The sequence below is a fragment of the Talpa europaea genome (genome assembly GCF_964194135.1).
Source record: "Talpa europaea genome assembly, chromosome: 2".
Classification (NCBI taxonomy): domain Eukaryota; kingdom Metazoa; phylum Chordata; class Mammalia; order Eulipotyphla; family Talpidae; genus Talpa; species Talpa europaea.
In genome coordinates, this window is record NC_140068.1 from 32,366,739 (window position 1) to 32,394,137 (window position 27,399).

The window sequence follows — 27,399 nt, forward strand, 5'->3', positions numbered from 1 at the left end:
TATTAAAGAACTTAGCTGCTTAGCTTTCCTGCTTATGAATGGATGAATTTTTGGTACTGCAAAGTAACCAAGCGTTTTATGTGAAACAACTGAAGCAATGCCTCTGTCTATACTTACACAAACTACTATTGAAATAAAAGAAATCATGCATACCCACTTCAAAAACTTGCTTGCAAAACTGTATTTAATATGTGTATATAGTTTTAGCATAGTGCCAGGTAATCAATAACATGTGTTTAAGTTATTGAATTGAACTGATACAATAAAGACTTATTACTGTATGGAAATGCTCAGCGCAAAGTCTCAAATATCCTTCTTCAAATGGTATTTACATTATACCCTTATAAAATAGGTGCATGTATTTACTTTTTGAAAGAGTACAAATAGAATCCATATTCACTCTTTTATTCCATTTTTAAAGAGGCACTTCTTCGTATTTCTTTGAGTATATTTTCATGATAATATCTTCCTTTTAAAATATCAGTCAAAAATGTGTGCAAATATTACTGACAACATATAAGAAGTTATTTATTTTTAAACCAGCTTTGGAAGCAGCTGCCCCTGAAACAATGAAAGAAAGAAAAGATAAGAAATAGTAGATAGAGCAGGAAGGATGAGAGAAATAAATGGACCACTGGCCTATTCCAAATCAAATGTTATTCCTTTGATATCTACAAATTTAAAGTTACAAGAGAAATGAAAAAGCAAAGCATGACTCTCAAACTAGAGTAGTAAACACGGCAAATATTTTAGTGTGTGTGTGTGTGGGGGGGGTGTACTATCACAAAGAATTAGTTTGAAAGAACAAAGGATTACTAATTTAGTAAGTTATGTAACAAAAACATAGCTTCATGATACAAAAAAAAAAATCAGAAGAAAAAGAATTCCTAAATGGTGCTAGTCAGCTGATGCTAATTAGAAAAAAATTTTACAAAGATCAAATATTCCTTGACTAAGCAGCTACAAAAACACTACTAGAAAATGAGTTTACTCACAGATGGAACTAGAGAGAGCGATTTGAAAAGCCATCATTGTTGTAATTTGTTCATTCATTTAACAATATTTTACACAATCCAACCAACTTATAATTGTTCATTTGAAGAACAGCAATGCCAATGCAAAGATAGTGTGAGTGACACTTATAATTAGATAGGTGTGTATATATAAAATATGCCTTCTAGTTATTTTTATATATGAAACCAAACTTTGATGTGGGAAAGAAATAGACTCTTCTGGCTGACATCTGCAGATAGAATTTTGAGAATTGTCAATAAATTAAGCATACCAAGAAAAATTACTGAGAACATTTGACTGCTCTTCAATAACTAGCCTGTTTCTATATTTTCCAGTGCATTTTGCCTAACACTCGCTTACATATTATATTATGAAGCCCATGACTCTCAAATGGATGTCAGGCAGGCAAAAAAACAAAACCAAAAAATCAAAAACACTAATGGTTAAGCAACTAGTATAAGAGTTGCTACAGCTTTTTGTCCTTAATTCATTCAATCTTTAAATTTTCATGACAATCATTGACTGGAGGTTGGCATTCTGAAGGGATCTTTAATTCACATTAGTTAATTCACATTTTTACTAACACCAGGCAGCATGGAGGTACACTCCAGAGTGGTATAGTGGTCTTGATTTTAAGGTTTTTAGGTACAGAATTATGACTGAAATAATTGACACTTTAGCTAAAATGTGTGTAAAGGCTGCTGCACACCTTTATTTCTGTTGGTTTCCAAGAGATCCTTAAGATACTTATCTTTCAAAAGGGTATTTTAATTGTAAAATTCTCAATCTCAAAATTTATCACTCTGAAAAAGGTGATAAAAATCTTGCTTTTACACATTGGAATTTGAAATTTAAAGTACTACTTTAAAAGTTTGTTCTAACTATAGAATTTTTATGAAATAAAACCTCTAAATAATAGAAAGATTCCAAATCTAGAATTAAATTATAATATGCTATCTCAGATGCCTCAGCTGTTTTCAGTATATCTCCTGGAGTCAATATGTTTTTTCAATTGTTTCTGAAAAGAAAATGTGAATATACAGAATCATTAGAATAGTTAACTTGAATTTGAGAAAAACTGCTATTACTCTTGGTCACCTGATACTACCTATGTTATGCTGAGTCCTGTTGCTTTTTTGAAGGAAAAATACATTTCTCTAAAATAGTACGGTCAAGATTATATTACAAATTTAAATGGAATTCCCTTAAATAGGTTCACTGAAGTTCTGTTTCACTGCAGCTCATTTTCATTAACTTTAGTGGAAATGGTTTTCCAGAGTTAGTAGCTCAAGTAATATTCTAAGACCAATGAATATGTATAATTTATTTTATAAGCCTGTTACATCAAGGATTTAGTTGAGTTCAGTAAAAATATATGTGTGTGAACATACATATATATATATATTTTTTTTAACCAGTACACAAGAATTAGAAATTAGCCCCTAATCTGTAAATGGCAAATTTTATGCTCAAATTTAGCTGTCAAATACTATTCACATGTTAGTTCTTTTTCTTTTGATCAAGGAGTTTATTTTTGTTTTTAATGCTCTTCAAGTACCTCTAATAGAGATATAATAGGGACTTGAATTCCCACTGTGAAGACAGCAGTTTAAAAAGAATCTGCTCTCTTTCAGAATTACACATCTTAATAGAGGGAACACATCTTTACAGAATACTCTAGGATTCAAACACCATGAAAGAGTTCAAGTGTTCAGTTTGCTAACTTATCTGCCAGTTTCAAAAATGCAAGGCCGGTGATAGTCTGATAGTTGCTAGGACACATTTTCTGTGAAATGAAAGTCACTAGACAGAAAATACATTTATCATGATAATTTCCTAGAATCATCTAGTTCCCTGTGCCCATTAAAAGTACATTTGAACATGACAGAGTCTCAGAGGAAAACAAGGAAACAATCACTATGATAGCTGAAATATGGCTTCATAGGAAACGGCTGCATTTAATGAGCGTGGACTCTTCATGTGTCTTTTCTGTGTTTTCTTATAGTTCATAACACTGGCGTGAACTTATGAGCCAATCTTTTGCAGTTTAAGTTACTACCAAAATTTACAAAGTTGACATGAAGATTATACTGTATTTACAAAGAACTTGGCACTTACAGAATAAATTATTGACTTTTTTTGTTAACCCAGAGCAGGGCACCCATGGTTCAGGCTAATCGGAAAGCCTGATGCCTTATTATATACTATGCTACATTAACATGATTAAGTAAATACCCAGCTGGTAATTCCTCCACAGTGCTGTCCCTGTTGCTGAACACAAGTACCTTCCATTTCTAATCCATGGGGAGAAGTGATCAGTCCAGAGAGAGCAAAGGTTGCATGTTTTCTTCCTCATTTTTATCCATGCGTTTTAGTACCGTAGGATCCACTACTGATTGAGATCTGGAAATGATAAAGCCAATGTCAGTGAGTTATGACCAAATAATCACATTCTCTATCTTTTCTCCACTATTACTTCTCTCATGGATGTGGATTATCTTCATCAAGGAATTTATGAACTGAAAATGCTGCACATTAGAGAAAACATTTATGTGGTGTTTTGCATCAGAGTGAGGAGACAATCCCCTCTGGCCTTTAAATAGAATAATGAGCAGCAAAGGATTCTAAATAGGCGATAATAAGCTCAAGTTCTCTTCACCATCAAACAAAATTCTTTTCTTTGAGATTGAGAATTTCTAGTATAGGACCTATGTATTCCAACAGAATACCTCCAAATGTAAAATAATATAGTGAAATATTGTTACAAGAAATGAAATAGAAATGACAGGAGCCTTGATAACTGTCCCGAAGGGCTCTAGGAAACAGATTCAATATGAATGTGAATTTTAACCACTATTTTTATTTTTAATGATCACAGGAAGTCAACATTTGAATGTGAGTTTTGTTATATTTCCCACTAGAACATATGAATACAATCAATCTTAGTCTTCAAAGTTTTGTAAAATGATTTATAACTTTAAATAAGGAAAAATCCATCTTCTTTAAGCAGCACCCTAGTTCTGTTTATGATTAGGAAAGCAAATAATTTGAAAACTGCTTACATATGCCTTTGATATCAGGTGGGAATTATATCTCAATTCATCATTAGGAAACAACATAAAACTGGGAAGAAAGAACGTCAATGAAACATGCTACTGTTATAGAAGGAAGCTGCCATCTTAATAGCTATGGCATTAAAGAAGCAGCTGCCCTTTTAAAATTCTCCTCAGTAATGAATTTTTCCCCTGCTGCTGTATTCCAGCCAATTGGCTAATGCTGTGGCAATATGCCTCTTAGCAGACCTCATTAACTTTCAAAAAGAGACTATAAGCTAAAATACAACTGCATATGCAATGAAAAAGAACAGCAACTAATTATCAAGCAAAAATAATTACAGGATTAACTGATAGATTGACTCCTTTATTTAAATAAATGTAATTTTTTCTGAAAAGGTAATAAAAAGGGGCATTAGAATAGGAAGGTTTCAAAAAAAAAAAGAATAGTAAGGTTTCAATTCCTATGTCATTTTCACGATTTTATCACAATAGGTATTAGACACCTACATCTGGAAGGAGACTAAGTTGAGTGTGAGTGTGTGGGTGTGTGTGTGTGTGTGTGTGAGAGAGAGAGAGAGAGAGAGACAGAGAGAGAGAGAGAGAGACAGAGGGGGGGGGAATAAAGAAAAGGAGAAAGAGGATAAGGAAGAGACAGAAGAGAAAACGAGGGAGGGGAGGGAAAGAAAGGGGAGAGAGAAAGAGAAGAAAGATTTTACATTACATTAAATGCAATAGTAAATAATTATCTTAGGAAAAAGTACATGAAGAAAACACATTTAACAAAGTTGAAAATTGCACAAATTACTTAGTAATTAAAACATTATCATTGGTTTTAGGAAAGACTCAACTAAGAAAATTAGTTTTTCAAAATGAATTCTTGCTAAGACAGACAGATTCATTTAAAGTCTTACACTAAAGTGTTAACTTGACAACTGGAATATAAATTCCTTAAGCAGGGACTTTGTCAGTTTGTCTCTTTGCATATGTATCACGATATGTATCACACGATATGTATCACAGAACACAGTAGGATCTCAATGTCTTAGCTTCTATCCTATTATACTTCCAATATTGAAAGATGTTTGGTATTAAACATTTAAAATGAAGATAATGGAGAAAACAATCCTTCACAGAGAATGTATGAAAAAATATCCATAAATCTATTACATAAATGTTGAGGTATATCCTAATAGTATTTACTAAGTACAAAGCAAAACTCTTCAGACATCACAAGGTACACAATATAAATATATCACAATATTTTATTAAAATAATCACACAAAAATCTTTTAAAATCTCATGTTATTTAATTCTAAAAATTATTAAAAGATATAGCAAAAGATATGGCAACTTTAATGAGATATGTTAAATTTCAGGGTACTATTCAATCTGAAATTAAGTTTCTAGCTGGCTTTTATCATGTACTATAGATAATCAGAATTGTTGGATGATGAATGCTGGCTCAATATGTAGCACAATTATTTAATCAAACAAACCAAGCAGAAACAAGTTCTGGTTAAGATTTTCTTATTCTTTTGGTATTTACTTCCTTCAAGAGTGCTGTTATTTAGGTAAAGATTTTTCCCCCTTACACAAAACAATTGATTTATTTGTGCAGGATCATAGCTGTACATGAATCAGTCTGTTTCAGCTGCCATTGGGGGAATCTATCAATAACTCAAAATACATCTCAGCAGTCTCCACACTGTCTTTATAATGCGTAGGTTTTATAGTTCATGAAAACAAATAATTTCAATTTAGTTATCAAGTATTAATTAATTTATTAAATATCCACAATATTAAGCTACACCATAGTGTTCTTTTAAGAATCTAGATTTTGGACAAAAATATATATATTTCAATTCTAGTTTTGCTATTTATAAGTACTGTGATCATGAGAAGGCTATTTAAACTTCTTATGATTTGTTCCTTGTCTGTAAAATGAGGAAAATAACACCTACATCACACAGATGTGTGAGGATCGAATACAATAAATTCCAGCACAAAATCTGGCAGATAGTAAATGGTGACAGTAAGGAGATGACTTACAGAATACTGTTGTCTATGCTCCCATATTAGCATTGCTACTTTGTAGCTGTGTGACATGTGAAAGGGTCTTACCTTCTCTGTATCTGGTCTCCTCATCAGTAAGATGGAGATAGTACTACCTTATTAGTTGTTTAGAGAAGCAAAGGAGTCATTATATGCAAAGCATTAGATAGGGTTTGGCATGTAGCAACAACAGATGTTTAATATTATTCAATAAAATCAGAAACTCACATTACCATAATAAATTTAATATTGTCACTCACTACAACTGTTAGGTGTCAGACACTACCCTGAATTTGGGGGGGAGGGTAGAAGGTGGAAGATACAAACTAGTGAACTTTGGATCTCTGTACATGACTCTGTTATCCTTCCACTAATTTATACAGGGAGACAGTCTTCATCCTGCACATTGAGTTAAATTCAACCAAAGAATTATCCAGAGCTCTTTGATGAACAATTTTTTCCCTGTCAATCTATGATTGATATTAAACTAAAAAAGGAAACAAAATAGAGGAGGGGGTCAAGCTGCAAGTGAGGGAAATTTTTCTACTATCCCTGATGTGAAACTGCCATTCTCTGGCACAGAGATGAGTCAAGTGAAACGGATTTCTTAGTCTCATTCTTCAGAGGTTTTCAAATAGAACCACAAAAGGTTCATATGATACAAACGCACACCAAAGAGGAGATGTCTGAAATTATAATAAGTTCATGTCTGAAGCAACAAACTTGGGGTTGACAGGTCAATTTGCTGCAAGTCAGCTCTGCAGGAAACAAAATGACCTAATTAATTGGAGAAGAAACTCAGGATCCAAAAAGACTTCAAAAGGTAGATAGACTAGGCCAAATCTAACAAGATGGTGCTGATTAAAATATTGTGCTTGCAGGAAAAATCTAAACTCAGTAGTAGAGCATTACGAGGGTAGATGGATCTATAAATAAAGAGACTTGCTAGTTTTAGGGAGTTCAGTTATTCCACAATGTGCCTTGTCTGCCAAACGACAGTAATAGTGATCATGGCAATAGCAACCAAAGGGAGCCAGCAAGGTTTCTTGTGGACAAATTTCTGGAAGCTAAATGCAAGTAATGAAGGTCTCAGATATCACCTGTTCAAAAATGGACACTCCTGGGACACTCCTTCACTCATCCAACTGATACCCTCTGTGTACCAAACCCTACTCCGGGCAGAGGGGATTCGGAGGTGAGCAGGGAAGACAAAACCACTCAAGTCCCCCGAAGCTTGCATTTGGGAAGAGAGATATAAAATTAAATAAAATCAGACATTTGACAGACAGAGAAGTGCTACAAAGAAAGTAAAGGAAGTGATTGATGAGGCCTGACTAGAATGAGGAGGATGTAAGGCTGATTTAGACCTGGTGATTGAGAAAAACCTGAAAAGCCTCTTGTGGTGGTGACTTTTGATTGGGGTCATTTGAAGGTGCAGGAAAAGAACATTTCAGGAAGCAGTGACATGCATAAAGTTTCTTAGATAGAAACAAGCTGAAGAGGCTGAAGGAGAATTAAGAGTGATGTGTCTAAAATTTAAGAAGGAAATAAAGTTAAATACATTTAAGGGAAAGAGGTAGGCAGGCTCGGCTTCTATAGTATCAGTCATGATACAAAATTGATTTTACTCTTTGTTTAATCAACAGAATTAAACCAAGGTAAGGCAGAGAAGTGAAATAATCTGATTTATCTTTTTGAAGAGATATTTTGCATTGCCATGTAGATAATAAGGGGGGTACAAGAGTGGGATAAGACTAGAGTCAAAGAGAGCAGTTAGGATGTTGGGGAGTGCAGGTGCTGGGTGTGGCTAAGGTGGTAAAAGGCATGCAGACAAATGTGCTCAGAGGAGAGGACCACACTAACACACTAATGAGCATGTCTAGGAGTCGCTGAAGGACATGTGACAGCTTCAGTGACTGAAGCTCTTTTAACTGGCGAAAGAGAAGACTAGCGAGCATCTATGACAGCCGTCTCCAATCCTTATATAGCTCAGCACCAGAGTGAGGGCAATCTGTGTTCTGCTGTCACAGATAAGGTTTATGTCAAATGCATCAAAGACTCTTTACCTCACAGACTGGTACCCTATTTCACAACACATAGATTATGTGACTTTGGGAATTCAGCATTGAAATAGGGAGTAAGGTTTAACTCATGATAGGACGTAGTAAAGGATAGATGGTAACAACTATTGCAATCAAGATTATGATTTTTGCTAAATGGGAGTTATTCTTCTTAGGCAAATAACTTTTAACCATTTTTGTCTTAGAAAATTAAAAAATGTATATACATTCATACACCCAATATTAGAAGCAGCTTCTAGCACTAGCAGGATGCTTTGAAAATCCATCCATGAGCCCCTTTGATTAGGAATGCCTAGAACTCAAGGTAAGATGCCCTGTTCTAAGACAAGGAGCAGCTAGGGAAGAGGAAGACATCACACACACAAAGAAAAATAGCAACGGCAACAGCAGAATAAAGAGGCCAGGCTCAAAGCACAGAAGTGTCACTATAGGAGTCAGATCAATGACAGAGGACAATAAAGTCCTTTCAGAGAAGGATGCAAGAGAGTGTTTGGTATTTCATCTAAGATGCTTTGAGTCTTCCTTGTGCTAGTCATAGATTAGGAAACACTTGCAGGAGCTGTGGCTTATCTGTTTCTCCAAATGAGCACTGGGCTGGAGAGTATTTTTTGATTTGCTACAGAATTCAGACTCAACCATTTATCCAATTGTGCATGTCTAGCAACTCCCACTGCCCTCCATCACCACCGGACTAGGGTTAAAAGCATGTTTATCCACATTGAATCTGAAACACCTAGAAAAGTGTCTATTACAGAGCATGCATTCAATAGATATACATTGATTGAAAGAAAACAGTCATAAAATACCATGAGAGTCAAAGCAGGGAATCAGTTTCTAACTGTACAATGAGGATTTTAAAAATCAAAGCTATAGGGAAATAAGAACGTCTTGTCTTTGGACTGGCAAGACGTTTAAACTGAAATTTGGCAGAGATACTCAAAAGTGAACTGAAGCTTGTAATATAGTGTTTGAAGAATATGAACATGTGTTCGTGTATATACTTGCCATGGATCTTTCTTTGAAAGAAAACTTATATAAAAATCCAATAAATTGCTGTTTGGATAGAGTTGTTTTGGTCACAATGGACATGGTGCTGTTCTCACCCTACCTTCTTGACTTCAGACATGCTACCAGAGCCTTTAATATACAGTTTACAAAATCACTGGATTTGGTGGCTTCTAGCGGTCCTGTTCGTCTATTTGTGAAGTAGAAATAAAATCTGAGTTGGGGTTTCTTAAAATGATTCTCTTTGATTCACAATTCCTAGACATTGAAATCAGGGGACAAGTAAAGCTTTAAAATTCCTCCAAATATCAAGAAGAAATAGAACACCTAAACAGACCAATTACAATTAGCGAAATTGAAATGGTAATCAAAAACCTCCCCCAAAACAAAAGCCCAGGACCTGATGGATTTACAAATGAATTCTACCAAACATTCAGAGACGAATTAGTGCCTATCCTTCACAAACTCTTCCAAAAAATTGAGAAGGAAGGGACAATACCAAACACGTTCTATGAAGCCAACATTACACTAATACCAAAACCGACCAAGGACAACACAAAAAAGGAAAACTACAGGCCAATCTCCCTAATGAACACTGATGCAAAAATCCTCAATAAAATTTTAGCTGTCAGAATCCAACAATGTATCCATAAGATAATTCACCACGACCAAGTAGGATTCATTCCAGGGACACAAGGATGGTTTAACATCCGAAAATCAATCAACGTTATCCAACACATCAACAAAGAAATATAAAAACCATATGATAATATCAATAAATGCTGAGAAAGCTTTTGACAAAGTGCAACACCATTCATGATAAAAGCCCTTGAAATTCTTGGGATACAAGGAACATACCTCAACATCATAAAGACCATCTATGACAAGCCAGCAGCCAGTATCATTCTCAATGGTGAAAAGCTGAAAGCAATTCCATTAAGATCTGGAACAAGACAAGGATGTCCACTCTCACCACTGCTTTTCAATATAATACTGGAAGTCCTAGCCAGAGCAATAAGACAAGAGAAAGACATCCAAGGAATCCAAATAGGAAAAGAAGAAGTCAAACTATCACTATTTGCAGATGATATGATAATATACATAGAGAACCCCAAAAACTCCACAGAAAAACTAATTCAACTAATCAATCAGATCAGTAAAGTGGCAGGATACAAAATCAACACGCAAAAATCAGTAGCCTTCCTATACACAAACAATAAATCTGAAGAAGAAGAAATAAAAAAAAAAACATCCCTTTTATTATTGAAACAAAAAAATCAAATATTTGGGAATAAATCTAACAAAAGTGGTAAAGGACCTATACAAAGAAAACTATAAAACACTGTTAAAAGAAATAGAAGAGGACACAAAGAAATGGAAAGACATCCCCTGCTCATGGATTGGAAGAATAAACATTATTAAAATGGCCATCCTACCAAAAGCAATATACAGATTCAATGTTATTCCAATCAAAATTTCAATGTCATTCTTCAAAGAAATAGAACAATTATTGATGAAATTCATATGGAATCACCAAAAACCCCAAATAGCCAAAGCTCTCCTGAAAAAAAAAAAGAAGGGAATGGAGGCATCACACTCCCAGACTTCAAACTATACTACAAAGCCATAATAATCAAAACTGCATGGTATTGGAACAAGAACAGACATACAGACCAATGGAATTGAATAGAAAATCCAGAAATAAACCCACAGATTTATGGTCAACTAATCTTTGACAAAGGAGCAAAGACTATGCATTGGAGCAAAGAAAGTTTGTTCAATAAATGGTGCTGGGAAAACTGGGTCGCTATGTGCAAAAGAATGAAGCTTGACCACTACCTCACACCATACACAAAAATCAACTCAAAATGGATTAAAGAACTAGACATAAGACCTGAAACCATAAAATATATAGAAGGAAATATAGGCGAAAACTACGTGATTTGCACATCAAAGACATCTTTACAGACACATCACCCAAAGCAATGATAGTGAAGGCAAAGATAAACAGCTGGGACTACATCAAATTAAAGAGCTTCTGTACAGCAAAAGAGACAATAACAAAAACAAAGAGAAACCCCACCAACTGGGAGAACATTTTTGCACCCAACACTAATGACAAAGGACTGATCACAAAAATCTGCAAAGAGCTGATGAGACTCAACAACAACAAAGAAAATAATCCAGTTAAAAAATGGGCAGAAGAGCTAAAAAGAAACTTCTCTGAAGAGGAAATGCAAATGGCCAACAGGCATATGAAAAAATGTTCAACATCACTTGTAATCAGGGAAATGCAAATCAAAACTACCATGAGATACCATCTTACACCAGTGAGAATGGCACATATTAAAAAAACTAGCAACAACAAATGTTGGCGAGGGTGTGGAGAAAAAGGAACTCTTCTGCACTGTTGGTGGGAGTGCAAACTGGTCCAACCACTGTGGAGAGCTGTGTGGAGATTTCTGGACCTACTAAACATAGAGCTTCCATATGATCCAGCAATTCCACTCCTAGGTATCTACCCAAAGGACACAGAAACATCAATTCCAAAGAACACCTGCACCCCTATGTTTATAGCAGCACTGTTTACAATAGCTAAGCTTTGGAAACAGCCCAAATGCCCAAAAATAGATGACTGGATCAAGAAGATGTGGTACATATATACCATGGAATATTACTCAGCATTCAAAAAAGATAAGCACATGCAATTTGCAGCAACATGGATGGCGCTGGAAGGGATCACGCTCAGCGAAATAAGACAAAAAGAAAAAGAAAAATACCGGAAATGGTCTCACTCATAGCAGGAATCTAGAAAACTTAAATAAGGGACCAGGAAAATGAATAACTATAAGAAAGTGAAAATCAGAATCAACAAAAAACTATGAAACAGAGACACTTTTGGGGGGTGGGGGGTGGGAGGGGAGGGATTGGGATCAGAAAGGGGGGTTGCAATTGTATGGGGAATATAAAAATAAAATTTATTATTTAAAAAAAATTCCTCCAAATATCTATTTCAGAAAAAATATAAGTGTGAAGTCTTAGGGTGCCCCCACTCTGACTTCAATCCACTTCCCAAGCAGCTCCAACATACCTCTTCATGGACTTGGGGGACAGTTCCTTTTCTACTTCCTTCACAGGCATGCTGTAGGAGTCCACGTTGTATTCACTGTCATCATCATATTCGTGGTCTAGCAATGTTCTGGCCCATGTTCCCATGTCATAAGGGGGTAGCATTCCCCCAAATTCAGAGGGCAGGATCTCAGGATGAATTAGTTGGTGTAGGCTGTTCAGATTATTTCCATGCAAAAATATCTACAGATGCAAGAAAACAGACAGAGAAAACACTGGGAAAAGTATAAATACCATCCTTAGGGGAGGGAAGAGGATAGGAAGAGCAAAAAGCAAGAGATTTTCAGGTCTGTTAAAACATTTAAGTCCTTCATCCACTCTGTGAAACAGGTAAGTATGTCTATCCTAGTATTTTGTATGAAATCTTGAGGCTCAAGGATTTTGAGTATTTTCTAGAAGGTTGCAAAGCTACTAGGCTGGAGAGAATTATTGGTTTCCTATTTTATAATTGGGGTCATGATGTGAATGATGACGTAAACATAATCCTGGTGTTAGTTTTTAAGCTGATGATGTGTATGGTGAATGCTGTCAAAGCAGATCCTTCTCATAAGGGATTCATCATCTACAGAACCATCCAAGTTATTAAGGCCAAAATATGTCACAATATAGCTTTTCTTTATCATCAACAAAAATAAGAATACCATATCACTAAGTTCCTATTTCACAATGCAGAGTGTGTGATAACAATAAAAGTAGATTAGCATCATCATAATGACAGGTTAGATGAAGGATCATGTCCTAAATAACTTATGTTTTATAATGTTGCCAGCATCTTCTTTCTGTACTAGAAATTTACATGGTTGCCTATGATTATCATTCAATATAAAATGGAATAATGCGTTGAAAATAAAAAGTTGTATATATATTAATATTAATATTATCTACATAGCTTTTTAAAAACTAGGGAATTATTGGGCCTCCCCAGTGGCACAGTGGGTTGAGTGCAGCACTGTGAAGCTGTCTGCAGCCTCTGCAGCGTGGATTCAATTCCGGCTAGCCAGGGAGATTGCCACATGGCGCAGTAGACCTCTCCTGTCTCGCCCACTGCTCCCCTTAGCAGTGCTTTCAGTCCGTCTGCCTGTTCTGCTCCCCACTCTGTCTCTGGTGAATCCTTTCACCCTCCCATGCCTCTGACCTGTACCCCAGTTCTTACATAAAAATAAATATTTTTCAAAATTAAAAAAATTAAATAAAGGAATTATTAATGGTATATATTTGATTTGTTTTTCCATAAATTACCATCTCTTTCTTCTTTCATTTCAATCTCAAAACTCAAGGTCACACTTTTCTGATGAAGTTTAGTTATCTCATATAAACTTACCTAATATTTATTTAGGGATTACAGTTTATAAGTGACCTAAAATAATTTCATAATTAGGTTAAGAATGAACAGGTTATCACACTCATCTTTGCTTTGTGTATTTTCAGAAAATACTGAGGTGAATATAGGAAAATAAAGAAAGTATACAACATCAAGCAAAATGAGAGAAATGGGAATCACCAATGAACAAATAATTTCAACAAATTAAGGAAGAGTAAAAGCAGAGAAGACGAGGTCACTGGCCAAAACAGGTAAAGCACAGGCTTCCTAGAATGTAAGACACAGAGTCTAGAGAGGAGATGGATGTCACCTTCCCTCATATTCACTGGGATTTGCAATTTCCCTCTCCTATTTGCAGAGTACAATAGCCCAGGAAGGCAAGTGTACATGCACATGTGTGTACACATACACACACGCACAAACACACACACACATATGCTCTAAGATTTTTCATGGGAAAGTTTAAGCTCTAGCTCCTGTGACCTTTATTTTACAAACAATCTTCACATATTGGGTACTTTTTTCATATAAAAAACTTCTTTTGTCTTGAAAGAGTTATAGTAATAAATCCTTAAAGAAGTAAATGTAATTTTAACATACTACTTCTCTTCACTAACATTTTGTTACCTCCTCCCTCAACATCACTCTCAGGTTTGGGCTTGCTTCCTATTTTACTGAAAAAATAAGGTAACCAGATGAGATCCACCCACCAGCATCTGTGTCCATCTGCTTTTCCATTGCTAGTACAATGGAAAGATTAGTTCTACAAAGGCTAACCTCTCTTGCAATGCACTAGTCTTTCTCTTCTCATTCCTACTCAGTTATATTGTCCAAGCAATTCTTTCTTACCTTTCACATCAAATTTCCTCTCTGTGTGCTGGGTCTTTCCCTTCAGAGAACAATCATGTCAACTTTACTCTTTCCCCACCTCTATACAGAAACATAAAAACTCTTGGTCCCACTGCTACCTCCAATTAATATCTTATTGCTCTCCTTCCTTTACTGTAAAACTCATTAAACAAATTATTTATATTCTATGTCCAAATACACTCATCCTATTTTTCCTGAATCCAATCCAAATAGGTTTTGCCTTGCACCATAGCATGAAATTAGCTCTTAGCAAGATTCTTTTCACCACTGAGTGCATGTCCAATTTATCATCTTTATTTTTCTTGAACTCTAAACACATTGGATATAGTATATGACTCTCCTCATTGAAATATTTTCTCCCAGGATCTCTTTAGTTTTTTCTATATTGATAGATTTTTTTAAAAATCTATTTTTCTGACTATTCCTCATCTCTCCAACGTCTCGATGTCAGAGTGCTACATGCTTCAGTACTGACATTTACTTTCTTCTCTATACCCAGTCCTTGGTGATCTTGTACAGTTTTGTGTCTTCAAATATTGCCCATTCACAGAAAATGTATGCCTTGAATTCTGATCTCACCTTTGAACTCCCTACTGGTATTTCTACTTTCTACTTCACACCCCCACCAATTGGTCAATGGACACTTCAAATTTAACAAGACCAAAACCGGATTCACAAAATCAGGCCATCCCTATTTTCAATCTGGAAAATAAGGATGTCAAGAGGGGCCATGGAGAAGTGGAAGTTTGGTTCTACAAGAAAGGTTGCAGATAGTGGGGAAATTATAAGAAGGGCTTCCCAAAACAACTAAAGTTGACATTCCAGTTGCCACTAAGGACTCAAAATGAGATTTAATTTAAGAAAATGAATTACCAGGTATTTCTTGTTTGCAAAGGAGATTCATAGCTACTCCTTAACTTTTACCAGTGTTCAGACAACTGATTTACAGCATTTGAACAAGATATAATTCAGCGATAGCCCGATAGTAAAGATGCAAAGGGCAAGGTGTAGGAAAAGGGCAGCATGGAACTTCCATGACTTTTTGAGGTGAGGCATTCTCCCTAATTTCCCATGTTCACAAACCCAGAAGCTCTCCTAACCATCTCTTCTGGGGTTTTATGTAGGTTTTATTATATAGGAATGATTGATTAGATAATTAGCAGCAGAGACTGAACTCAATCTCCAACCCTCTCTCCTCCCTGTAGATGGGATGGGACTAGGAATTTCAACCTTGCCACCATATTGTTGGTTCCACTGGCAACCAGTCCCATCCTTACATGATTTGCAAAGTTCACCTGATTGACATAACATGATGTTGCTCTCATGACTTAGCAACTTTCAAGGATTTTACAGGGATAAAGAATGAATGGGTATTTCTTTTTATATATGACAATAACACAGGCTCTTTAAGTCACTTTTCTGTAAGCTTAAATGTAAATTAATTTGATTCTGGGTAGTAGAAAAAACTCCTAATATAGAAATTATACCTTTTAACTTAATTCTTCTTCCTAAACTACTGGAACATTTGCAACAAATTCATATATAGAAAACCCTCTCTTCACTAATGGCTGATACAAACACACACTTAACAATGACTTTCACACAACCAGGCTTCTATGGCACTGAAATACCTGACATGCCTTTTCATTTGTCGAGAAACATTGACAATCATCTTCTATATAAATATAGAAGTAAGTATATTTTAATGTGAAACTAATCATTTGAAAATCGGTCACAGCAAAGTGGTAAAAATATCTCTAAATATGGAGTTAGAATATTTGGATTCATATATTAGCTCTACAGCATTACAGCTGTGTAAATGAGTAAGCAAGTTACTTTTTTATCCTAGGACTTAATTTCCTCAGCTTTGAAATACTAAGTCTATTTTTCAGAGCACTGGGAGTATAAAATAAAATTATGTGCATTAAATGTATTTCAATGTATATTATTGATAATAATTATAAATGTGTTCAGTATTTGCCATGCTTGCACTGTGATAAATACTTCTTATAAATTATCTTATTCTCAGAAAAATTCCTATTTTGTAGCATTCTGAATATCCTCATTGTCACATAAAGCTGAATCTTACAAAGTGATTTGCAACATAAAGAAATACTACATTTTCCACACAGCATTCTTTCTGAAATGTAGGATTGATTGTATCAATTACTACAAAATTATATCAGATATCACAAATGCAATTTTAAATTATAACTTTTGTCAATTCAAGGTCTTTTTCCAATTCTCAGCTGAAATAAAAGTTTACCAAAATAATATACAAAAACTTTTTTGAGACTTTAATACACATAGAATATACTATAATGTTCTCCCCATCTGTAGGCAGCTAAAGAATTGGCTTTTAAATACTTCTTTCACAAATGCACTGCTCAGAGTTAATCACAGTGTCTTTATAAATTAAGAATTATTTTCATATTTATGTGCAACATATAAGCACATTTTACCATCACCAATATTATACACATATTATGTATCATAATTTAGTGAATGGAGAAAAAGAAAGGATGGACACATAAAACAGAGAAAAAGAAACTTACCCTTTTCCTAGTCTTCTCCTTTAGGAAAGGTCGAATAACAGTATATAGGGCATGGATATACCATGGTTGATTGACAAAATGAATTCCTCCAAATCGTGCTGGGAAGCTATCCTAGAGTAACACAGAGGGAAAGAAATCAAAGCACACTTTTTAATATATTGAGAATGCTTAGGGGAGCTCATAAGGTATCAAATTTGTTATTCTAAACTTAAATGAGATTATCTGTATCCTTAAGGAGATAGAAGAATTTTATTGCATTAAAAATTGTAACTTTCATATGGAAACTGAAGCAATATGTAATAAAGCAAATTCTCCTCAAGCATATGTTGTTAGTAACATTTCCAGCATTTTCAAGAGCAGCATATTTTAAGTCTCAAACTGATAGCAGTCATTATAAGGCAAGAAACAGAAGACATCAGAGTTGTCAAGTAATGAATCTCTGTTATATAAGGGTTTCATTTAAATTATGTTTATATTAAAGGGTATTTAAAATGTTTCACTAAATTTCACAGTATTTATGTACAATGTGAGTACTATCAGGTATCACAACTCATTTTATTCACATTACCTTATTTTGTCAACATTACTATAGATATTTTTTCTTATTTCAACAATTAAAAAAGAAAATGTGCATAAGCAAAATGAAATTCTAGTGTTCACTCCACTGGAAAAAAAAAATGAGACTATTATAAAACAAGGCTGTTCTATATACCTGTTAAAGAAGGTTTAAAACCTTACACAAATTTTATATGAAGTGATATAAAGAAGTGTTTTTATATATTCACCAATATGTGAGTCTGACATGATTCCACATAAATGAACTTGAGTCTTCCCACTAGTTCAAAATTCTACACGGAGCTACAAACTCTTCTTTCAAAAAACTAGAAGTATCTCTTAAGTGCCATCATACTACCATCATTCTGCTTAATTCTACTTACATCATGAACTGGAACAGAAAAGAAAAAGAACTAAAATCACTGGTTATATATTTTAATTTATCTTGAATGAGAGTCTCTGGTAAAAAAAAATAAATATGGTATAGCCTATTAAGTCATCTTGGTTTTTTGAAGACAATAATGAGCATTAGTAATTAATTAGGGTTTTGTATACTTGTTTTCAGAAGAGAGAACTTTTTTTTGAAAAAATATTCTCTCTCTGAGACAAGACATTATAAAAAAAAAAGAGAGAACTTTAAAAGGTAGAATAGTTAAAGGTAGAATGGTTAAAGGTATAATGTGTCTCCTTTACACTGTGTCTTCTTTTATATATTGTTTTCATTAATCAATAAGTGATTTCAAAAATAGAAATAAATCAGGTAGAAATGCAGATATTGTATGTTTTTAAGTTATATTTTATCCATAAAGAAACAGCATATATAAAATAAAGAGAACACATCCTCCACTCTGCTTAAGAAATAGAATGTGGTTGGTAACTTTGAAATTCACTGTATTTAGATTCTCTCACCCTCCCTCATATTTTAAATTTTTATTATAATTCCCTTGTTTATCTTTTATATTATAAAAACACCAAGTATATAAATATTTTATTTTTCTTTCTAAACATATCATTTATATTTTATAGTTATTTTTATTTTTCTATGTGTGTATTAGCCTAAAATATACTGTTCAGTTTTTTAAGCACTTAAAAAAATATCATCACAATGTATGAATTCTTCTGTTGTTACATACCATTGTTTTTGAGGTTCATTTTATGTGAGGTTTATACACAATGTATGCAATTATAGCTCACTGTCACTGCTATATAGTATGTGATTTATATACAGAACATCATAATTTTTCTCATGTTTATTATATAGTACACTGCAATTAAATTTTTCTCATGTTCATGTACATTGTTTTTTACATTTTTGTTTATTTTGCTATTATCAGCATTGCTTCTTGCAGACTTCACTTGTGCATTTTCAAGTCTATTTGCAGGATATTTATTGAAAAGTGTTACCTTTAATTCATAGTTTCTATACTTCAATTTTACAAAATTGGTAACAGTGATAGAACCAATTTTTCCCTCCTTCCCCCAGTGATGAAAAAAACTTCAGCTGTTCCACAGACCACACTTGGTATTACTAATCTCTAATTTTTGCTCATCAGGTGGTTATAAAATTATCAAGTAGCTTTAACTTGCTAGTTTTTTTGTCTTTGTTCGCTTTGCTTAATTTCACCATGAATAACATTGTTTCATAATATAAGCATTTTATTGGTAGGTTTTGTGTTTCTGAGTCTTTGAGGGCCTGAATTTCTGCCAACTGATTTTGTTCATGGTCTTGTTTATGATAATCTCAACATATGACTAATGTTAATCACTGTGATTCCTGGAGGTCCTGGCTTGAGAATGTCCTTCTCCAGGTAAGATCTGTGTCAGTTCCAATTAGATGTTATCAAACTGGTTTAGCTTTAATATAATTTCCCATGTTACGTATTTTTTTTCCTGACTGTTCAGTGCATAGTCAAATCTCAGATACATAAAAAACAATTAAGGCCTCAAATTACCCAGGAAAGCTATTATTGTTATCATTTTTAATACCAATATTAATCGGTATTAATCACCATTTTTCCACTTGAATACGGCAATGGCACAGAGGTTTCCTTAAAGCTTTCTTAGCACACAGGGTTTCCCTAGCGCAGCCTTTACTAAGGGTTTGGCCCCTGGAGGAATGTAGGATTTCACGTTCAGTGTCCCACTCCCCTCAGCATGGGCGGGCCAAGTCTCCTGTCCTGCCTACTCTAAAGCTCTAGGTCCTGCAGTCAATGCTTGTCTCCAGAACCACCCAAGCTTTATTTATTCTCCTGTCTCTTTTCAATAGTCTGTGTGATTGACTCCAGGGACATGTCTCATATTCTCCTGAGTTCGACAAAACATTTGGAAATAATTCTGTTATGATTTATACAACAGCTTAATGTTTCATGGACGATCTTTAAGAATTTTTAACTGCACTAACTAAAGCAGAACCACTCAGTATGCTTTTAAAATATGCTCTTGACTGAGCATTTGATCTCTCAAACAAAATTGAATGAACACCAGCTCTCAGATTGTTGTGCCAAAAGTCTTGACTCCAAGCTTTTAAACTTTGAGAATGACATGGAACCCATGCTTCTATCCTGAAGGATTGTAGCGTAAGGAAAAATGTCAGGCTTTTCTTCCTTCGAGCCATCAGGATAAATGACCGAACCCTGCAGTCCTGAATGCATGCCTAATGGCGGGCACCTGGAATAGGGTGTGGGCATAGGTAGATGGATTTCATGTGGGCTGAGACTGGGCTTTTAACGGCGGCGTCATGAGGACGCCAGGAGCAGCAGTAGAAGCCGAAGCCGAAAGAGAAGCTGAGAAGCAGCAGAACGAACTCCAGAGAGCCCAGAGAGAGTGAGGATTTGCTGGGGGCTGGGAGGCCTGCCAGCCTCCCGGCCCCGCAGTACCCCTGCCTGCTGTGTACAGGGTAAATCCCAATGAAAGACCTGCAAAAACCACTGAGGACTCTGACTCCTCCTTTACCGGTCTGCTGGATCATAGAAAACATGCTCTGTGGCCTGTCCTGCCCCCTACAAGGATGAATGTGTTCACACAAACATAACTTACCCACGATGTCAGGGCATTTTTGAGACACATCTTTGGTTACAGAATGACTTGATGAATACTGAATCATAGTTGAGACAGGGTGAAAGAGAAACAAATATAAAATAGATCTAGATTGAAATTCTAATTTAATGCCACCTCTATCCTCTCAGATCTCCAAGTCCGAAACAAGGACTAATCCTTGATTACCCCTTCCCCTGCCAGTGAAAACACTTATTTCCATCCATGCTTTCTTCTTGTGGTATTACATTTTGTATGGTACACCTTTTGGCGTTGTCCCACAGTCCTTGGACACCATGCTCTGTTTGTGTTTTAATCGTGTCTTTTGTTTTCTTTGCCTTTCGGTTTTGGAGGTTTCTCAAATTTAGAGATTCTTTCTATAGGCAGTTTACTAATAAGTCCATCGAGTCCAATGTCCGTTTCTTTTACAGTGTTTTTGATCTCCAGCATTTCTTTTAGATTCTTTTTTAAGGATTTCTGTCTGTTTATTGTGCATCTGTTTTTGCATGCTGTCTACTTTATCCATTATACCCCCTAGCATATTAATCACAGTTGTTTAAAAACTCCTAGTTTGATAATGCCAACAATCCAGCCATGTCTGGTTCTGATGCTTACTCTTATCTCTCAAATTGTGTGTGTATGTGTGTGTGTGTGTGTGTGTTCTGAGTGAAGCTGCCCCTTTTTTTTAATCATGCCTTATAATTTGTCCTGATAGCTGGACATGATGAACCAAATAAAAGGAACTGCTATAAATTGGCCTTAAGTGATGTGGCAGTTTTGGGGATGAAAAACATCCTATGATTAGGTCTCAGTCTTTTACTGAGCTCATGCCTCTGGTCTATTAACCCACATGTTTTCTCAGTTCGTTTTTCTCCCATTACATGACGCAGGACGGTTCAAAGTAGCCTGGTGTTCAGTATTTGCCTTCTCCCATATAGAGGGCTAGAACTGGGTATTCTCTAGATTTTCACATCAATAATTTTTACCTGAGGGGATATCCTATTAAGAACAAGGTGCTCTGACATGCTACAGAATGATTCTTTTTCCCCTTTTAATGAAAATGCAAAAGGATATCAAATACTTACTGTAAGAACCTAGCCAAACTCCTGGAGGTAAAGCTCACAAATATGTGAAAGATGACTGTACAACCACCAGACTTTTTAACACTCATGTTTTGTCTTTAGTGAGCCTCCATCAATTCATCAATTACAGTTGAGGCAATTTGCATTCCTAAATATCTGTTTCAGAAAGCTAACACTCTCAGTATTTATCTATCTTTCCAGTTCTGGTGATAAAAGTTTATCCTATGTCTTCGCCTCTCCTACGAATAGAAGGGTGGTTAATTATTCCATCTGCTCAGGTTTTACATATTGTGAGGACAGACTGGCAAGGTGACTTTCAAGCTTCTTACATACGAAATTGGAAACCAGAAGTCTGATCCTCTCCTGTCCAATTACACACTAAATTCTGTAATACTTATTCCTCACCACTGTATAGTCTCATATTTTCATATTCACCCTCCACATGATGCCAATTTGATCACAGTAAAAGCCAACACCCATTACCTCTCTCCTCTGCTTAGCACTAGGTCACTTCTCTCCATCCCCTTCGTGTCTGTTCACGTTCATGTGCTATTTTAGAGCTTGTTGAATTTGTTCTCTCCCCTATTACTAGCATGGCCCCTCCTCCCTTTTCCTAAGAACTCTTCTTCCTAGCTCCTTACTATTCATGTTAAGGAGGTGCTTTTTGAACATTCTCTCACTCTTTACCCCTGTTTTCCCATGAAGTCTCACTTTTTGCCATCACTAACATAGTACCTTAAGCCCGTGTAAGGTAAAGAAAATATCAGGCTTTTCTGCCCTCCCGCCATCAGAGAGATGATGGATCCTTGTGGTCCTGAATGCATGCCTGATGGCGGGCACCTGGAGTAGGGTGTGGGCATTGGTAGATGGGCTTCACCTAGGCTGAGACTGGGCTTTTAAGGGCGGCGTCACGGGGACACCAGCAGCAGCCGAAGAGAAGCCAAGAAGCAGCAGAAGCCGAAAAAGAAGCCGAGAGAGAAGCAGAGAAGTAGCAGCAGAGAAGTAGCAGCAGAAGCAGAGAACGCCGGAGAGCCCAGATAGAGTGAGGATTTGCTGGGGGCTAGGAGGACTGCCAGCCTCCCGGCCCCCCAGCACCCGCCTGCCCTATGCCTGGTGAATCCCAATAAAAGACCTGCAAAAAACCCACTGAGGACTCTGACTCCTCCTCTACCCGGTCTTCATGGGATCAGAAAACCTGCACTGTGCCCATTCCTGTCCTTACAGCCTGTCAGTACATATGACCTTGAAAGTGTCTCTTCATCTGTCTCTACTACTAAGCTGTGAGTTCTTTGAATGCAGAGGTTATATGTTCTATATGACCTACTGATGCTGGGGCCCAGCATCTATTTCCGTCCCACTTCATGTCCCATCAAATATGGCAAGAAATGGAAGGGTAAAACATGTGAATGTTACCATTAGAATTCTGAATAAGAGAGGTGTGTCGGTGAGAGGCACTTGAGTAAGATTTAAAGGACTAAATGGAGATAGCAGTTACCTTCCTAATGCAGTGACAGATGCTAAGCAAACTCTAGAGCAGAGATTATTTACAGCTGTGTCTGGACCCTACCTTCCACTTTCTAGGTGCCTCTTGGCTAGTGAGACAGCAGTAGCAAGAGGATGGAGACAGTAGTTTCTTGACTTCTAAATGGATTATACAATAGTGTAACGAAGAAACCAGACACACTGCTCCCCTAACTTGCATTCCTCCAGCTATTCCAATCAGATTTTAAGCAGTGACTTCCTTGTTAAATAAACTTTTACTTGAGATATCCAGAGATTCCTGTGTCATGTATTGAATTCTGAGGGAGACTATACATGATTCATCTTTTACTCCTAGCAGTCTGAACATGTCTCTCTCTGTGTGTGTACACACATACGCATTCCAGAACACAGCTAAAAAAATGTCTTTATCTGAATATATAGAAAAACATTTAATAAGAAGGCTAATGGTTAATCACTACTATGTTATCCCAGCTAAGGCTAATGGTTAAGCACGACTCTTTGACACAGGGCTACCCTATTAAACATCAACCCCTATCTTACACACATGGAAATGAACATGGAGGAGATTTTATTATGTGGTTTAATGGGCAGTTATTTGGCCGCAGTAACACTATAGAATACAAAATAATAATGCTGGTCACAACGCTATTTACTGAAGACAATGAAATAAGAAGTGCCTTGCAATTAGTGAGAGTACAGCCAAGATGTCCTAAAGAAAATTAATCGAATTTCAACCACCTAAAGGCTTTTGCTAACTTACCTGCATCCATTCGTTTCTTTCCTTGAGTGGATCACTTTATGTTTGATGCAAAGAATTAATTTGCCTGCTTGCTTCAGCTAATGGAAACAGCCTGTTAAGGCTTTAGTGGAATTCAGCATCTCTCCAAACCTCTGCCAACCATATACTCAAATAAATATTTTTTCTTTGGGAGAGGTTGGATTTGGACATACCTCTGGGATGGAAAAGGTGGGTTTCCTTAAATTTGACTCTAAGTGAAAACAACTGCAAAATGAGGTCAAAGCAAAGTCTCTACCTGCCCCTCATTGGCAATAAGCACAATAGACAGTACACACATTAGCACTATAGGAACTCTGCAGATGAGTAAATGTATTTATATGTATCAAGTATATGTCAGTGAGTTGTTCATGTATTTCTAGCAAATATACACTTCCCTAAATGTTATTCCAGCTATTCAAGACAGAAAAATTGGAGAATTTGAATGATAACCACATATTATTCAAATCCTTTCATTGATTTTGATGAAATATAAAAATTGTGTGTTAAGATAATGCTATTATAACATAGATGTCAGATTTGAAAACAACATAAATTAGTACAATTTCTGGTGCATTCAGTACAATTTAAAGTTAAAAATGTGAGAAAAGAACTTTTCTGCGAGTTTTAAATCTGCAACTTTGGTCATGTGTCACGAACAAGACTGTGTAGAGTTCCTAAACATAGCAAATGTATTAGAAGAGTCCTCGGTGTGAATTTAGGCCAAAATTGCATGTGTAGCTCACCCATTCATAATTAAATCTTTTAGATTTTGTTTTCCTTTCTCCCTTTCTTGCACTTTCTTTTCCTATTGAAGTCATTGGCTTAGTGTTTTGGAAGTATAAGATCTCCCCCTTAGGTGTAGTCACCATGGCACTCACCACAGAGGCACCCTTGTTCCTCCTCCACAGTCCCTCCTGCTTTCTCCCTACCCTGTTTTCACTCACCCCCCTCTCCCTCTGTATGCCTCAGATCTGTCAGCTTTCAAGGGTTGGTTTTAAAGTTTGTCATTGTCTGACCCTTTGTTTTGGTTTCTCTATAGTACACATATAATTAACACCATCCAGTATTTACCTTTCTCCTTGAAGCACTCCGTTTCAATTACTAAAGCACTACATGGCAAAGTACGTACAGTGCTAAATCGAAGCACTTCACAACATAACTGTCCCTAAAGCCATACTAGAATCAAATATATTGCATTCTCTTTTATGATGCTTTGAGTGTAAATACAAAATATAATTATTGTAGAAATTCTGAACTAAAACAATAATAATAAACAAGTCAGTCATGACTTTACCAAAAAGAGACAAAGCAAGGCTCTAAGGATCTTGGAGTGCGCTTTCAGTTTATTTCAGTTATATTTTATTTAGATGACATAAAATTCTAACAGTCTAGAATTATGATAATAGGGTTTTTTTATCATGCCTCATAGGTATACAACTAATGTAATATCACTCTCTGAAAGTGTGCTTAGGTATAACAAGTAGAGGTTACTATGGCAGTAGATACTGCTGGTTCCTTGGGTAGCATCAATATTAGTTTCCTTCAGATGTGCTTAAATGTTTTAAGATTGATTTGTTTTGCCATGCTAACCACACTGTGTTTTCCTAAATATGTCTTTGAGGAGGATGTACTTTGAGGATATACTTTCTAGGTGATATAATAGTATTTGTAGAGTTCATATTTATCTTTCAGAATATCATATTAGCTGTTTGTATACATACGCTACCCATCTTCTCGTTTAAGATCCCTGTTTTAGTCCTAGTTCTAAAGGTCTGCTCCAATTCCCACCAGCAGCATCCTTTGCATTTTCTGGAACTGAAAAGAATGGAACTCTAGTTGTGATCTCATGTACTTAGTCTCATCTGTAGTGGACAGACAGATCCAGGCAAGTCATCCAATTACTTTCATAAGGGAAACAAAGTCTTTTTACCAAAACATTCTAACTAGTGTTTTCTGCCAAACTGAAAGGAGACAGCCAGGAAAGTATTTAATTACCAGTTAATTGGAATGTTCTTTTCTGTGCCTGTCTCATAGTAATGGGCCATATGTAAATGAATCCAAATAGAGTGAAAACAAAGGATCTTGACCCTGGTACACAGACAACAGATTTAACTGGGATTGTATACCCACAGGAGAACACTCCACCTCCATCCTCTTAACTTCAAACATTGCATTATAATTGCATGCTCTCCAGGTAAACATACCATAAAGGCACTTAGTTAGAAGCAAAGAACTGTGTAGAAGCAAAAGTTCACCAAAAGAAATTGTTCTGATATGCAGGAAACAATAATGATTCACATTTTCTACAAGCAGTGTAAATAACACTTAGGAGATTAGTGTCAGAGAAAATAGAAAAAAATTAATGGCTAAAAAATGAACAGTCAATTCTTGTTTCAGGAAACAAGTCAGTCTTCAAAGACATATCACACTGTATGTCAAAATAAGCACTTAGCAAAACTTTCTATTTGATGAGCAATCTCTAAACAAAATACATATAAATCATAGATTTAAATTTTCTCAGTTAAATGTTCTGATGATTCCTCAGAAAATAATGTGCTAATTTTAGTAAGTGTTTAAAGAAACATGGATTTACCATGATGGCTCATTTAAAAAGTGATTAAAATAATACATTAACTCCCATTAAAGGTAGAATTGTAGAATTGTAAAATTTTTCTAGAATGCAAAATTTTTGAGATATGGATATACTTATAAATGATTTTGCCTTTCCAAATGGTAAAATCCTGAATTCAATATGTGCTCAAATATAGTTTTAAGTTCAATTTGAAAATAAATGGTCTTAAACTTGCATTGCATACTATACATGTCTGTTTTAAGACCTTTGGCTAAATGATAGCTTTTGTTTAAAGTGTCTGTCATGAATACAAATATGTCAACATGTATTTCTCTTAAGGGCTGTCAATGTGTTCTACCCAAAGGCAAATACATCTCATTTTTGATATTTCTATTAAAAAAATCCATTTCCCCCATCCTATGTACATTAATATTTGACTCAACAAGACCTTGTGACACTGTGAATCCAAATAAACCTGCCCTGTCACTCTCCTTTTGTGAAATTCAGTACCCATTATGGAAATGTGCTAGCTTTGCCCTTTTTCAGTTTTGTCTGAGGGTGTCCTCTGGGATGTCCAAGTGCAGTGGGGGTTGCCTAGTACTCTCCTTTAAAGGCTGCATGAAAGAAAGCCTTCCCAATGCAAATGACAGAAACTTGCATAGGCTTCTGCAGTATTAAAAAATCATTTCCTTTAAATTATGGGTGGGCATGTGCCGTGGGGAGAGCGAGTCTCACATCATGTTTTCAGATCTATTGATAGTGTAATGATTTTGACTGATCAGGATGTTATATG

The 27,399-nt window shown here is 35.7% G+C and overlaps 1 protein-coding gene across 1 annotated transcript in view; it reads right to left on the reverse strand.

Moving 5' to 3' along the window:
* Window positions 1-3,329: 3,329 nt before the first annotated feature.
* The window catches only part of CLVS2 (clavesin 2), a gene marked incomplete at its 3' end in the record, with an annotated part of 64,419 nt that continues 40,349 nt past the window's right edge, over window positions 3,330-27,399 (reverse strand). Inside the window, exons 4-6 of the mRNA XM_084256119.1 lie at window positions 17,084-17,194; window positions 12,300-12,520; window positions 3,330-3,417 (exon numbers count right to left, since the gene is read on the reverse strand). Of these exons, the coding sequence (XP_084112245.1) occupies window positions 3,330-3,417; window positions 12,300-12,520; window positions 17,084-17,194 (420 nt within the window). The remainder of the gene's footprint in view (window positions 3,418-12,299; window positions 12,521-17,083; window positions 17,195-27,399) is intronic.